The sequence below is a fragment of the Amphiura filiformis genome, chromosome 1, assembly GCF_039555335.1.
Source record: "Amphiura filiformis chromosome 1, Afil_fr2py, whole genome shotgun sequence".
Classification (NCBI taxonomy): domain Eukaryota; kingdom Metazoa; phylum Echinodermata; class Ophiuroidea; order Amphilepidida; family Amphiuridae; genus Amphiura; species Amphiura filiformis.
In genome coordinates, this window is record NC_092628.1 from 61237866 (window position 1) to 61254151 (window position 16286).

General features: G+C 36.3%; 1 protein-coding gene and 1 long non-coding RNA gene across 5 annotated transcripts in view; one reads left to right on the forward strand and one right to left on the reverse strand.

The window, feature by feature from the left end:
• Positions 1 to 16286, forward strand: part of LOC140150325 (uncharacterized) — a 444264-nt gene that overhangs the window by 247564 nt on the left and 180414 nt on the right. The window lies entirely within an intron of this gene.
• On the reverse strand, positions 763 to 15617 carry LOC140150277 (non-homologous end-joining factor 1-like). 4 transcript variants are annotated; one of them, XM_072172288.1, is made up of 9 exons: positions 15556 to 15589; positions 13128 to 13478; positions 9446 to 9652; positions 8773 to 8973; positions 6519 to 6657; positions 5797 to 5858; positions 5052 to 5169; positions 4601 to 4794; positions 763 to 4067 (listed from the first exon to the last, which is right to left on the reverse strand). In XM_072172288.1, exons 2-9 carry the CDS (start codon positions 13452 to 13454, stop codon positions 3939 to 3941), a joined length of 1377 nt encoding a protein of 458 aa, XP_072028389.1. In that variant the 5' UTR covers positions 13455 to 13478; positions 15556 to 15589; the 3' UTR covers positions 763 to 3938. The 4 variants fall into 4 exon arrangements, with proteins under 4 accessions (XP_072028389.1, XP_072028405.1, XP_072028397.1 ...); XM_072172304.1 differs by lacking the exon at positions 13128 to 13478 and having other exon boundaries at positions 15556 to 15617; XM_072172296.1 differs by lacking the exon at positions 15556 to 15589 and having other exon boundaries at positions 13128 to 13505.

Here is a 16286-nt window from a genome sequence, read left to right on the forward strand (position 1 = left end):
TTTGACAGCAAATTCCATTCATTGGTTTGTGGATATGACTGGTATGAAACGAATAAAACCAGAATTCAATATTGAACAGAGCACCTGCCAGGCTTATCAAAAATGAAAGATGACCTAGATTTTATATGTAATCATGAAAGATGACCTAGATTTTCTCTGTAATCACTGGCAAAATAATCTCACCTCAAAGGAGTTGTGGTAACACAACCTATGCTAAAATGTACAAATAATATTACAAATGTTCAGCTGCTGCTGTCATACAGAAAAGCTATACAGATATGGAAATTATAGGAAATACATCTTCAGAGTATTACTCCCTGTTTGAGCAAATTGCGGAACTCTATTTTTGCAAATTATAGGATAAGAAAAAAGGAATGACATGTAACCATAGGAAGTTGCATGGTCTTTAGTATATGTAATAGCAATGTAACCATAGGAAGTTGCATGGTCTTTAGTATATGTAATAGCAATACCTACTTATCCCAATTAGCCCTGTATATTTTATATCTACATTAAACCAAGGGAAATGTTGTGTTCTTAATAAGTTACCCGTATTAAAGTTGAGTTTCCAATGTGAGGTTGGTCAGTCGACACATTTTATAATTTATTTAATTATCCATTGTCGTTAGAAGTTAAGCTCAAAAATATTTTGTTCTCTTCTGTCGGACAATGGGCAAATGGAAAGCAACACACCAAATTTAACCAATTATATCAGTTTAAAATCATATAGCACACTATAACAAATTCATTACCCTAAAAATCATATTCAAAGATTTATTGCCAGCCAAGGCATTCAAGGCACTATTTATTACTCTTTTATTTTCCACAAAATTCATTCTAGATAGTGTTATAAAATGACAAATGAAGTTTACAAAGTAATACAAAATACAACATAAATCTTTTTTAATATAGTCTCAGGTTTTTCAATGTCCTTGTTTTGACGTGGTATATATCCTATTAATTTGACAAAAAATAAATGAAAATTGCAACAAACTTTGTTTTGTGAAAAATGTGTGAATCCGTATAATTTGTCCTCAGCCTTTGCCCACTAATCCGAGTGATCCCAGCAGATGATATGTTGGTCTATGACAGCTGTATTTGAGCTGTGTCACGACAGGGTTGTTACTAGCTTAATAACAGGCATATATCATATAGCATATAGTTATAAATCCCACTAAATATAATTGCTATGGTGATTACCACAGGGGTCTGGGAGGACATTATTATGTGGCACATCTGATCCAACCAGCATAAAGGAGGCCATTTTAAAAATTGAGTTATTTTCATGTATCATGACCAGCTTGCCCAGTACACAGGCATATTGTCCTGAAATCCCAACATCCCTACTTGGTTGCAAAGTTAAAAGCTGTTTCCCAAAGTATTTTATCATTATTTTTATTCCTGAGCCTGGTTGAATCAGATCATGCCACATAATTATGATCCATACAACACACTAACATGATTCCTCCTCATTCCTCTCCAAACCCAAAAAGTACATTTTCTAATGTGTATGCAGGGTGAGGGTCTCACAGAAACACTGAATGTCCATTTGAGACTCACTGCTATGATGCTTGAATTAAGGTCAAACTTAATTTGGCAATAGCCAGTCAGGCGAGTAACTTCCAGGATTTCTTATTCCTAGGACAAAAATAATTAGGCAAGTCATCTTAGTCTGTAATTATGTTAAATATGTTCTAGCATGTCGTGCATGTTTTTCCCAGTTTGACCTTTAAACCAGTTATGGATTGAAGGACTAAGTCAACTATAGTCATTGTAGTCGCCACTTTCGACTACGACCTGGTGATAATAGGTGACTATCTATTGTGTCCTCGGAAAAGGGGGAATATTTAAATAAATGCAGCTAGATTTACACTTAAAAATCACTTCAAATCCATTTAAATGTGGTTGAAATTATATTATATCAATCAACTTATTTGTGAGCAAAATTCAACAGTGGTTTGTGGTTTGGGTCACCCAAGGTTCTTGTTGCTTGTACTTTCCATTCTTTAGTTTTACAAACCAAATTTCGTGCACTACCACAAGGTTTTATCAAAATGTTGACCTCCAAATAGTCATCATAGTCAACTTTTTGAGGCCCACTAGTCGACTACTAAAAGAGCAACCAATCATCCTTGGATTTCTTATCACCACTACCATCACAGTAGGACAGTAGTTTGCTCTCATTATATAAGTTCAATGATTGCTAACTGCCAGAGTGCTATAAGTTGCAGGTATAGATTTGAATCTTACTCACCCAACAGCTAAGTTACCCGCCACTGGCCTTAAGGCGGGTGCTAAAGCCCAGCCCTGAGTTACAATTCAAATGTCAATTCCATGCCACATTTCCTGTCTATAACTTATATCAAATAGGCAGGAATTGAGAGGATTTTCTTACTACTACAGTCAAATTAAACCAGCTTTTTGCACAATAGCTTGTGTATTTAGGTTAGTCCTATATAGGGCATAGAAATACAAAATTGATGCATAAGTCATGCGTCAATGTTTCTCAATACTACAGCATTACATTCTCCCTACTTGGGAACAAGCAAAGTATATCAATATGAGAAATATCTACCCATACATTATATTTGAAGGGAAAAAAATGGTAAGAAATGCTTAAATTGGTTCAAATAGCTGTCAGCTTGATCTGTAGATTAGCATACTTTATCGATGATTCATCCTGCTATTTTCAAATGAGGGCACTATTGACTGTTCTTTAATGGAGTAATACCAGCTGGTTCATGATGAGATTGTCAGCCACTATGCACCGACTGCATACGTAAATTACACACAAACAAAGATATATATTGCACCATAAATATAAAGGTGCATTACAACAGAAAAATAAACAACATTGAATATTGAAACTACTGAGTGTGGGCCTATACTTTGATCAGCTTGTAATCGGCGGCCCTTATAACTTCGCGGATTAATATTAAAATATTTTATTTTGAGAATTGTCGTGACATCTCGCCAAAAGCATCACAAATCACTAATTCAAGTCCAGTATTTTGTCTACTTTCTTTAAAAGGGCATTTTGTGATCCACAGCATCATCCCCCCACTTTTCTAAAAAAAAGTTGAGATTTTTATATCACTGAAGTGGAAACCTCTGGCTACATAATGTTTATGTACAAATTATTTCTTGCAGATTAATTCGTTTAGCAAAGATATCCTGAAATTTGAATTTCGTTCTGGTATACCAGAACGAAATTACAACACATTGTCTATGGAGCAGTGTAATACACATAATCATGCATAACTCGCAAAACGCATAAAATCGGAATCAACTGAAATTTTGGGAATAAGTTTTTTTCTTGGATATCTACTGAAAAATGTCATAAAAAGAGGATGCTAGGATCACGAAATACTCCTTTAACACATAAAATATAGACCAGACAGGTCAACTAATAGAACTCTCAACGTGGGTCTACTTTTCAGCGTAGTGGTAAAAGCCTAACAATTCCTGCCTATTATGAGCTGATCAAACTATAACAGATGTGTCTTGGGTGGGCATTCCACACGCATGGGTCAGAGACATGCAAAGCAATATCACCAATACAACGACTAGTGAGAGGTATGGTCAGTCTAGTCCAATCCAGAGCAGGCGTAGGCAAACAGTGTCCAGTATCCTGAGAGGTATAAGGGTGAATGTCATCCACAAGGTATCTGAGAGCAGAGCCATGTAAAGCACTGAAATATTACAGTGATCAACTTAAAAGTTATTAAGTTCTTTGTGTAGGAGCCAGTGACGCTGATCACAATGAGTAGAGATATGATCACACCATTTTAAGCCACAGCTTTAAATACTCATGATCTCATCTGCAGTCAGAAACTTCCTATATTTGGCTTTGTTCACATATCTGCTGTGATCTCACAGGTGACATGATCTACTCATAAATGACATCACATTTATTGCTTAACAAGGTTTTATTTCAGTTAACTACTTTCAAAAATATCTTCTTGTTTGGATTCAAAAAAGCTTCTTTTTTTCTTCTTTGCTTTAAGTTTGGTCTGTTCTTCTGCAAGTTTCTTTTCTAATGCTTGACGTCTCATCATTTCAGTATCCTGCAACAACAACAAATTATATATCAGGGATTCAAAGTATGCTCTGGCAACCCTATTACGACTCAATGATACATTAGTCAAATTGATATATGAATATTACATTATATTACACGAATCAAGTGCAAGGGGTGTTACTTTCAGCAAACCAGGTCTTTTACTATGTAAACCTTTAAGAGCACTTGACAATATTCTCCAAAATACCTTTTTTGCATAAGATTTAAAATTAATGGTGTATGTTATTTTTAGTTGAATTTAGTTGTGTGTTTTTGACTGAGGGCAAGTTATGTGTGAGGATTATTGCGAAATGGATTGCTAATGGGCTATTCCACTTGAAATCCATACACCCCCAGACATAACCTTATTCTTCCAGACAGGGAGTGTGAATTTCAAATGGGGTAACCTAAATGGATGACTCCATTTGAATCTACACCCCCTGTCTGGTAGATTAAGGCCATGTCTTCCATAGGGGGTGTATGAATATCAGCTGGAATAAACCCAATTACTCGTCAAATTTAACTGAAAATACTACACACCTGAGTTGAGCTGCCAGGTGATGACATTCTTGGTGATTTCTTTGGTGAAACTCTATCAGGTGATTGGTTGGTTCCTGTTTGGGCTGCTTCTACTAGTGATGGAGGCAGACGTTTACGCCAAGAAGGACCTGATGGGGCTGTGGGTGCATCACCTACACCTGAGAAATCATCTTCATATTCTTCATCAGAATCTTCTGTTAAATTACAACAATATGAACAAGTTTTTAGCATTTAACGTCCATGTATAGATTCAAAAGACAGGTGTTACTACTAAATGAGGTGTAACCATTTTAAGATATCCTGTTACATCCAAATGTAGTTACCTACACCAACACACATACCCCCACACACCCCACAAAAGCACCCCCCATACACATACCCACACAATTTGACTTATCCCTCAAGCATTATCCATTATGTACACACAGACATACAGCTACATACACCTTACCTTGTATTAGTTGTGCATTATTAAAAGCATCCCTCATCTTAATCTGTCTGTATAAATCTTGACCTGATTCCTGGAATGCTGAAGTGCTTTGATTTGGATCAACTAATACCCCAAACTCCTGGATTTGTAAAACACAAATAAATTAAAATGGCCATTTACAAATAAATGTTAATAGTACTGTTAATTTTTAAGTCACTGAAATAAGACACATGCATCATTTGAAGTCTTGGTCTAAAAGAAAATAATCCTGCTTGGCTCTTCTTTTCTTCAGTATTGTACATCAATAGGGTATGTTCACATATCGACTGCGCAGAGCCAGAAGTGGGTAAGTGCAATAGCTATCATGTGTAGCTGCCATGTGTAGATGAGTACAATATACTGTGTGTAAATTGCCAAATGTTCACATGGCAGCTACTGCACTTACCCACTTCTGGCACTGAGCAGTCGATATGCAACATTTACATTTTCACACGATCAGCAAGAAGGCCAATGGTTTCTCAGTTTGACCAGCTGCTTGTACAGAGACAAGTACAGATCTCTATTATAATTGAAAATTAATAGTTTGCATCTGACGTCAGGGCAAAGGCACTGTGAGATTGGTTGCTTACCTAGCTGCGCAGTACGGCATTTTTGGTCTGGTTGCCAGGACATCATACCCAAACTAGTCTTTCTAATTCGGTCTTCAATTATAATCTATTTTATTTTCTTCTTAACACACAATAAATAACTCCCAGTGTTTACTCACCTTGGATTCATTCATATTATTTATGAAAATCTTGTCATCAAAGGGAGTTGTTTCTAAGTGTTCTGTAACAAAGTATTAACAATAAAAATGGAGTAAGTCATCATTACACTTACTTAAAAGATTTAACAAGCTATGACCAAAATTGGGTCACTGAAGCAACAATAACTGTCATGGAATTAAAGACAGACTTGTAACTGCATAATAACTACAATTTGGCACTTTATGCCACCAAAGTCATCACATGTGAAATGCTGCTAGCACTACTGCTGTGTTTGCTAACACTAGTATGTTCATGGTTTCACACATGAATGTTTTGTGTATGTTGTCTGTCAGTGTGTATGTTGTATCCCTTTATATCAAAAGACTTAAACATTGCCATATTTGGATGAAACACTAAATACAGCTTCAAGGCCATAACAAAGTCTGTCTCAATGCAGGTCAAAAATGGACAACCTAAATGAGAAAGGAATTATTAACAGAATTAAGAAATGTGATGGCCTGTCAAGCCACATTTTACTTTGAGGAAAATGTGTAAAACCAATTTGCAATGTGTGAGCAGGCCAAGATGGCATTATTATACTATTTAATAATGCACTCCTCATCTTTTCTTCCAGGGACAGGTCCAAGTTGAAGGTTCTCAGTTGGAAAATCCATGGTTTGCTATTTAAATAAACTAAGGGTGTGAGTGCTTTTGCATATAATTATTAGTCCAGTGTACTTACTTCTTGAGACCTTGGCACCTGATGCTTTGTAGTCATCTATCTCTGCATCTTTCCTCTTAAGAATTCTGAACAATTCTTTCTGTCTTCTTAACAGCTCAGCAACCATGCTCATTAATGGTGTAGTCAGGTGCTCAGCACTCTACAAATTTAGTTTAAAACAACAAAATGTTAAAAATAGATGACATATCAGATAACTAATTCATGTCGCTAAATGAAGCTAAACATTCATGTATGGATGGCCACGTGTTTTGAACTCGCCACCCTTGGCGTTACATCACAAATATTATGAATTTTTACACCAATCAAGTTTCAAATTAGAATATCTCCACAACTATCAACCCTAAACTAGCAAAAGTATACATTTTTGGAAAGCTGAAGGCATAAGCAATTTAAATATACACATTTCAACTCATTGTACAGGGTGACCTTGAAGTTATACAGGGTGGAATAAAAAAAATCCAAAAAAAAATGGGTCACTTAATGCATTGCTTATTACTAACTTGCAGTTATAAACTGAAAGTAAACAACATTGATTTGGTTAGAGGTTAGGGGAGCCCACTGATTTTGGAAGAAAAAAAATCACAGCTGTTTGGTAATCTTGGAATACAGGGTGTCCCAAAATATGTTCAAATTTTTTTACAATTCAACATATTTTGAACTGAAACATTTCACCCCTAGCCCATACAAAAAAAGCAAGTCCATATTTAGATTCCTCATCAAATTTCCTCTCAGAAAATGTAAACTTTGACTATGATAGGATAAGTAATTAAAGATTTAGGGCAACTTTTAGATTTTGAAGACATCCGCATTGCTTACTACAGTGTTTAATATGAAAACAGGTAGTTTTGCACATAAAAGTTTGCATTTCATAGACTAAACCAATCATAAAGAGTTCAAAATGATTAAAAACAATTAGCAGAATAAATTATCTTTCAAAAGAGCTCTTAACCATGTCTGTAGCCCATATGGATGCAAAGATATGATCAGTTGATTCAACGCGTACACACAAAATCTTTATTTCCCATAGACTTTGCACATACCGCCACCGCCTCATCCGCCACCGCCTCATCCCCCACCTCGGTCATTCTGAACTCAAACAACTCTAACTCCACTATCTTAGCTGATAAACAATTCTCCTTTGGAGGTCTTTTAGGGCACACATTTAGCTACAACATGACACCAAACACACTTCAATACCTTTTGTTTAAGCAGAGATATAACAATTTGAACGAGTCTCGATTTGGAAAAGCGTAACAACACCACCATTTTTGGGTGGCGAGTTCAAAACGCGTGGCCGGATGCTTCAGGGATACTGGTTTGTAAGGGGTAAAAATTAAAAGAAAAATAAACATCTCCCCATAAACTGCATTTTGTTTGCTTTTATACGAGGGTCTGCAGAAGGCCATAATATGAATCTCGCACTAAATGCATAAGGTTGTCAATCCACAAAAATAACATTAAGCATGCAGAGGCAATAAAAAGACCTTAATTCTTTTTCTTGTGCTAAATTGAGCTAAAATCATGAAAGACAAATGTTGGCACACTTTAACTATCTTTTGGTATATCTCTGCCCCTGCTCTCCCAATTCAATGTTGGACAAAGCCATGTTGTCATCAGGTCCGTGAGACCCTCCAACATTGAAAGATAGGGATGGAGAAGGGTGGGATACAAGGCATGATTCACTTGCCTTCATACCATGTATTTGAATTGTGTTGAGCAAGTGTGCGAACTATTTTTGTACACTGATTGGGCTAATCCATTTAAATTCCACATTCACCCTTTAGAAGATTTTGGAAATACAGGCACATTATTAGCACATTAACTAACTTTATTTGAAACTCACACACACTCTGAGGAAGATTCAGGTTGAATCTTTCTCAGACTTTCTCAGAAGGTGCATGGAATTCAAATGGAGCTGCCCATTTGAAATTCATACTCTCCTGTGCAAGATATTTCTAACATATTCCACATGGGTAGTGTGTGTTTTAAATGGAATGGCCCATTGTAGCTTCCATTCTACTTGACAAGACTAACCACCGATTGTCTTACTTTACCTATATGAAACGCAATGATCTGTTCCTGGCTGAATATTCCCAACTTGATGTTTGTAAATGTGTATTTGCCTATCATGATTAGCAACAAACTGTGATCTCTGTAGTTCACTTACATATTTTTCTCTATAATTGTTACACTGCATGCAAAGCTAAATTTCCCCCCAAAATATTGACATTATTGTGTATGTCTTATGCAGTACCTCTTCATGTAATGCCTCCTTGAGATGGAATTGCCAGGTAAATGGTAGTGCTCCTTCTAACTGTGTAGCCATATGAATAGTAACAGCATCTTCTTTTTGTGTCAATTTACTTATGGAATGTGACATGTTTTCTTCAGACACACTATCTTGTAGATGATGTAATAATGTTCCTAAAGGTGCCTCAATATTGGGATTCAAAGTCTGGGGGAACAAGACATTAACAAAACATTTTGGTAAAATGTGCCTGAAATGCATGAAAAACTTGGTAAAATACGCAAATCTATGCGAGCAAAAAAACTTTTTCTTGCATTTTGACGAAAATGGTAAAAATTACCCATTTGTAGGATCCAAAGATGATAAAACAAGAGACACTGTCCTACACTTTCCAGGATATTTGCAGAAAGAAATTGATTAATAAGTGTCCTTCCTGCGATTTTTGCTGTGATTTTGAAAACCTTATAATATGGCCAGTGAAAGTTAATCACTTGGTTACTGTTTCCTATGAAATACTATAAAAAGCGAATGCAGATAGTCTTACATGAAAAACTTTTTAAAGCTTTCTCTGATTAATGGTGGAAATGTACATTTGAGTGTACCAAACAGACCACATTCATGTAATAGATAAGCATGCTTGCCAATCTAATGTCACTTTTTAATTGTATTAATTGCAAACCTTGGTTCTTTGTTGAAATTGTTCCTTATCACACTGTTCCTGCCACATCCTCAGTCCATCATACACCATAATCTGGTAGGTTTCATCAGCAAAATGACTCTTCACCAGAAGTGTCTTCTCTTTGTATCTGCATGGTGCCCACTTAGCTGCTTTCAAATCAGGCTTCCAATGCCGACGCCACTCTAGAAGATCTGCCATTTCAGTTTTCTAATTTGAGAGAAAAGTACATGTACCACATGGTTATTAAAATGGTAAGTGTATGCAAGATTATATTGCTAGCTACAGAAACATGTTTATTTACCCTATATTCTGAAATGCATCAACATTTTCTAATTAAAATACAATATTATACAAATACAAGTATACTCAACCCAGACATATGACAACAAAACAAAAATCAACAACAAAAAATAAAGCAAACAAGCAACTTTTGATTTACTTTAAAAGAAACACCACTGGCTATCTGAGACGAATATCCGTCTCAGCTGGCTATGAATGTGACTTAGTTTGATCGCATCATTCACATTTCTCATTAAAAATCTTCCGAATGCAAGTCTAAATGTTGTAGACATATGTACAGCAAAATATTATCAAATTTGTAAAATTGTAAATTGGCATTGATGTTATAATTTTAAGACCAACTGCACGATCGCAAGCCTCATTTGCACAACTTGGGATCATAGTTGAGTTATTTGACACAAAACTATCCCTGCAAAAGCTCAAAAATATTGAAATCATTCATCATAAATAATTTTGTTTGTATAGATGTAGAAAGATGTTTCTGCTTCTGTTACATTTACTGTATTATTGAGTGCAATAATGATGATGATGTGTTACATTTGGGTAACTTTGTGAGTAACTGTCACAGTTTAGTGCACAGATCTGCATATGGCGACTGGTAGCTAGTGTCTGGTGTCTCCTTTTGAGGCTATTTCCAAACAAGACCAGACCCTAGTCTATCAAGTGAAAATGATGCCTTGCAATCTTGCAGATAATCTGAAAAGCTGTGCACAGATTAGTTGTCCTCACCCATTCAGATAGGCACTTCTTGATAACAGAAATGCTGGCAACATGGCCAAAGGTTTCCTCCAAATCAAGTTTTAATTGAGTGGCTGGCTTGGTAGGATCTTCCTTACTGCGGGCTATCAATGCACTTTCCTGTTCTGATGTCATTGCCTTTGGCCTTCCACTTCTTGTTTTGTTCACCATGGTACCATTCTCTTTGAGCTTTTTAAGATTGTATCTGACACAAGATTCACTTATGCTTAGATGGGTTGCAATGCGTCTATTAGACAAGCCTTCTTGGTGAAGAACTAATATACATTCCTTCTGTGCAGACAACAGTTCACCTCTCTTTCCCATGGTGCGTTGTGTTGTCTTTTACAACTGTGAGTCATGACAAATTAAATTTGAAATATTAAAGTTTGACAAACCAAAAGATACATGTATGGCAGCACTAACAGTAGGTGTGACTTTGTTGAGGATATTTCAATAGCAACAGTTTATTCCCCGGAGGCGGGGTGGCACTCAAACTCTAGGTGACGTCATCCTACGAGCAGAAAGGGTAGGGTTTTCAATCAATCAACCGAGCCCTTGGATCTTATGGATCCAGCTGGTTGCCTTCATACACACCAACCTTTTATAGTGTTTGAGGTAAATTTGCATCAGTGAAGGGTGTGTTACCTGTGTGGGAGATTGGGGGGGGATTGTTTTGCTATATGAGGGAAGGGGGTGAAGCATGAGGGGAGGGTTTCAGTGTTGGTGGGATGAGAATGGGTTGAGATACATGTAGGTGTAAAATTAGCTTTTGAAGACATGTGTTTTTTCTATATTTTTAATGTTTTCATTTATTTTCACATTTTACAGCAAGGTTTGCAATAATCTATTTCTCAGTCACTTTAATGTTTTATATTTATAATCTTGTAAATTTGTTGATGTAAATCTAATGCAATTTTAATATTTTTAATGTAACTGTCATGAATTTTGGCTTTTTGCAGCGAAGTGGTTTGAAGAAATTTGCAGTGAATAGGAAAAAATGAGGACTTGAGTCCTACATCATTGTCAAATACCCTGTTATTCTCCCAATAATACCAAATGGAATTTGATGAAAGAGGCAAATGTAAGCAGACTAGCCAGTGGCAAATACTTTACAATATTTGTTAAATAAAAACCAATAAGAAATGTCAAAGCTTCCATGCAACCCCTTCCCAAGCCCACTCTACTACCCACTTGGCATTTTGTGTCACAATGAACCACAACATCAAATACATCATGAACCCCTCCAATAAAAGCATTACAAAAAACTTAACAATTGAGGTGAGTGGGATGGCAGGTTTTAAGCATTTAGCCTAACTAAAAAACACTGATGTGTACTTCTAAACAATAATATATTCATGATATAGGAAAATAGTCAATCACATTTATACTTCCATAGGGTCTGGCAATTTATATCAAAAATATAATTTTGGGCATTTTTCCATTCCCCAGAAAAATCATGCAAATTAAATGGGACAGAAATGACACACCTTATATCAAGCCTTCAGATCTCCTTTATGATACCATTTTACTTGTGTGTCAGCTTTCTCAATATTTGAGTACAAACACTGCTCGGTCATCTCCCCCCGACATGCTTTAAGCAATTTAATCATGTACTCATAATTTGTACATGTATAACATAAACATAAAAAACAACATTTTAAGTCTAAATATATGACTTACAAAGACAAATGACCATCATATTTATAAAAGCACATTAAAAACTTTCCCATTGCAAGTTTAAATGATGCAAACATGTATACAGCAAATATATTATCAGATTTTGCTCATTAAATATCAAACATATCCATAGAAATTAAGTTTAAAATATTTTCTTTTCTCCGCTGATATATTTGTTCTAATAATAAATAATAATCAATGGGCTATTATATCACTTTTTCTCACAGAAATTGCAATGGGGTAACATTTCGATACTTGTCATAGTTTGGCCTCTATCACCCCTTACCCCTTACTGACTGAACGTGTCAACCTCACTCCTCCCCTCCACCTCAAAATACAACAAACAACGAACCATTCATGCACCACCCAAATTTATAGCTACTTGATTTCTGCATAATAATTAGCATTGATGTTATAATTTTAAGACCAACTGCACTATTGCAAGCCTCATTTGCACAACTTGGGATCATAGTAGAGTTATTTGACACAAAACTATCCTGGCAAAATCTCCAAAATATTTAAATCATTCATCATAAATAATAAATAATTTTGTTGCCTTTCCAGAGGTCTCTACTTTGAAATTTATTTTTACGCTCTCCTGTAATGGGATTGAGTACTCTTTTAAAATGGCAAAGTTTGTCTACCTGAAAATAATGCTGTTATAATTTTGTTTGTATACTGTAGACTGACAAATGTTGCTGCTTCTTTTACATTTACTGTATATTGTGTGCAATAATGATTATGATGATATGTTAAGTTTGGGTAACTTAAGTTTGGGTAACTTTGTGAGTAACTGTCACAGTTTAGTGCAAGGATCTGTGCATGATGACTAAGTAGCTAGTGTCTCCTTTTGAGGCTTTTCCCAAACAAATGATCAGACCTTAGTCTATCCAGTTTACAAGTGAAAATGATGCCTTGCAATCTTGCAGATAATCTGAAAAGCTTTGCATAGATTAGTTGTCCTCACCCAATCAGATAGGAACTTCTTGATAACAGAAATACTGGCAACATGGCCAAAGGTTTCCTCCAAATCAAGTTTTAATTGAGTGGCTGGCTTGGTGGGATCTTCCTTACTGCGGGCTATCAATGCACTTTCCTGTTCCAATGTCATTGCCTTTGGCCTTCCACTTCTTGTTTTGTTCACCATGGTACCATTCTCTTTGAGATTTTTAAGATTGTATCTGACACAAAATTCACTTATGCTTAGATGGGTTGCAATGCGTCTATTAGACAAGCCTTCTTGGTGAAGAACTAATATGCATTCCTTCTGTGCAGATGATAATTCACTTCTCATGGTGCTTTGTGCTGTCTTCTACAACTGTGAGAAAAATAAATCCTGTCAAGCAAACTTGAAATTATGAAGTGGTCAAAACCAAAATAAAGATAGTAGCAGCAGATGGCACTTTGTTCAGGATACTTCAATAACAGCAGTTTATTCCTGTCATGGAACATCTGAATACATGTATACATATGACTTATGACAAATCACATACATTTTGCATCCAAAGTCTGATCAGCACATATATCAGCTTTTACCTCATTCATTCCATAAAACACCCAAGATAAACTGTACCATCCATGCGATAATTAAGCTAAAGCTAATTAATTATATGGTTGATACTACATTCACAAATGGATCTTTATTACAAAATATTCATATATTTTCATATTATTTTGTTGTGATTATGACTTCTACATGGGTGCCAGTGAGTGCACCACTACATGGCAAATTTCAACAAATTTAGCAAATTTTCTCAAAATGCTTAGTGTTCATTCTGGTGTGACCAAGACAAAGCCAATAATGCATTGATATTATAGACATTTTGAGGCTATTAGCTTTGTTGATATTTTTACATATATTTTTAAAAGGAAATTATAAATTTATCTCATTTTTATTGGAAAAGCTGGACGGGTTATGGAAGGCTTTGGGCATTATCCAGGTTGTCCAAGTTCCCAAGCTCACAAAATGTGGGTGGACGCCTCTTCCTGTACCTTCATGACCTTAGAAACTTTAGGCAACTTATAAAAGAGATCTGGCTTTGTGCAAGGTAGATAGAGGTTGTGCAGATGACGCATCATACCCAGTGGCGTAGCTGCCGGGGGGGCAATTGCCCCCCCTGGCAAAATTTGCCTATTTGGGACCCCGCCCCCTTGTGCATGGCTCGAAAAAGTGGGGAATTTGGGAAGCTCATTCCCAGGAAATGTTGGTGTTTGGAGGAAATTCTGGTTTTGGAGGAAATTGTGTCTTTTTGTATATAAAAACATGCTATAAATGGTGGGAAATTTAGCTTGCTTCCCGGGAAATTAACATTTTTTCTAGCCCTGCCCTTGTGCAAGGAAAAAAGAGGAAAAAGGAGGGAGAAAGAGGAAAAAAGAGAGGAGAGAGAGGGAGAAGAGGGGCAGAGAGATGGAGAATCCATACGATATGCAATACCATACGATTATTATCAATAAGCCTGGGCAAAAATTGTCTATTTGGGGCGGAGCCCCCAAGTGCAGGGAAATTTGGTGGATTTGGGCCCCCGCCCCATACAGGCTTGCCCCCCCCTTGGAAAAAAATCCCAGCTACGCCGCTGATCATACCGACTTTTACCGTAATGGCGTAAATATGGCGGACTACACAAATGCATTCAACAAAAACATAATTGCAATCTACTGCGACAGTTCGTCTCACACACATAACAAATACACTACGATCAAATAGGTTGATGGCAACATTTGATTGAATTTTATAAGCTTACTTACTACCGTACTTACTACTAGCTAACTAGTTTAGGCCATACCATACAAATACATGACATGCCATACCCATCATTCTCTCACCCCAGTATCATTACATACACACTACACACGTCATTACAAGCAAATGATGCATCAACTGTCAATACCTGAATTAGGTATCCTAGGTGAATTCAAATTTGCCATCAAATTGCATCGTTTTATATATCAAATTAAAGCCCTTGAGTAAACTAAGCCAAAACTGAAAACCTTTTTTTCATAGCACTGTCCGTAGCAAAGTTACATCTTGTCAAATATTGACTTTCATCAAAAAGATTCAGCTAGCAAAATTCCCCAAAACGGCATTTCGGGGGTGTTTCTAGATCTTAGTCTCATGGCGATGGCAGCTTTTTTTAATGGAACTGCTATCAAAATCCTCTAAAATTCCATGTGCGACTTGATTATCACCATAAAAATCATATATTTGGGTCAAGTGAAGTATAGAAAACATATTTATGTAGGTTTCCTTCACCCACCTATTCTCGAAAAAAATTCAAATTTCTATGTAAATATGCATTGTGTTGGGGCCCCGGTCTCGGCGAATTCGCTGACTAGTAAATGTGTTAACTAAGGTTTGCCTAGGTTACCTACATGATAAATATTGCAATAAATCTTACCGACTTTGAACCTGGAGTTAATTAAATAACGTCAAAAACAGCAATTTTTCGCAAAAACTTAGGGCAGCACACCACTAAATCCTTCCGCATTTGGTGTAACCCTTGATAGTCCCGGTAAACATAGGTCGGTAGTGCAAACAAGTGGGTGTCCCTTGGGAGCAAGATGAGTAGCCATGATTGTTTATTATAATTAAATTAAAAGATATGCAATTGGTAAATGTTCAGAATATCACAAAATGGTGCATCTTGATCTGGTCAAAAGTTTGGCTCCCAAAACTAATCCGCGTACGGACATGGTAAGGAGGCATTCGTGCAAGCTGAAAATAAGGGTGGCGCTGTTCAGGTCCCCGTAGCTTAAAAGTTAGTCTCAACTTGTATAAAAAAACCCATTTTAAATTAAATTTTAATCTTTATTTAAGACATTGGTGCTACCAAAATATGAAAAATGGTTTTACATGGGGTAGAAAAACAAACTTACTTTCATGTATATTTACACGTATTTCAATGGGAGTTTATTTAGTGGTGTGCGCCCTTAGGGGTGCACTACACTAAATCCTTCCGCATTTGGTGTAACCTTCAAAGTTCCGGTAAAAAATAGCACCTATGCGAAATATATCGGCGTCCCGAGGGAACCAAATTTGAGTGACTCTTGGTTGTTTTGATAAAAAGATAGAATAGGAGCTCAACATTACATATCTGTTCAGAAAATTTTCTGAATCGAATGTGCATGG

What these genes read in the sequence shown, in the direction of transcription:
- LOC140150277 (XM_072172284.1), bottom strand. Translation starts at nt 10,807, where the DNA reads ATGGGAAAGAGAGGTGAACTGTTGTCTGCACAGAAGGAATGTATATTA. An exon ending in ATAATATGAATGAATCCAAG is followed by an intron (nt 5,170 to 5,796) that starts GTGAGTAAACAC and finishes TTACAAATCCAG; the next exon opens with GAGTTTGGGGTATTAGTTGA. An exon ending in CACCTGGCAGCTCAACTCAG is followed by an intron (nt 4,068 to 4,600) that starts GTGTGTAGTATT and finishes TTGTTGTTGCAG; the next exon opens with GATACTGAAATGATGAGACG.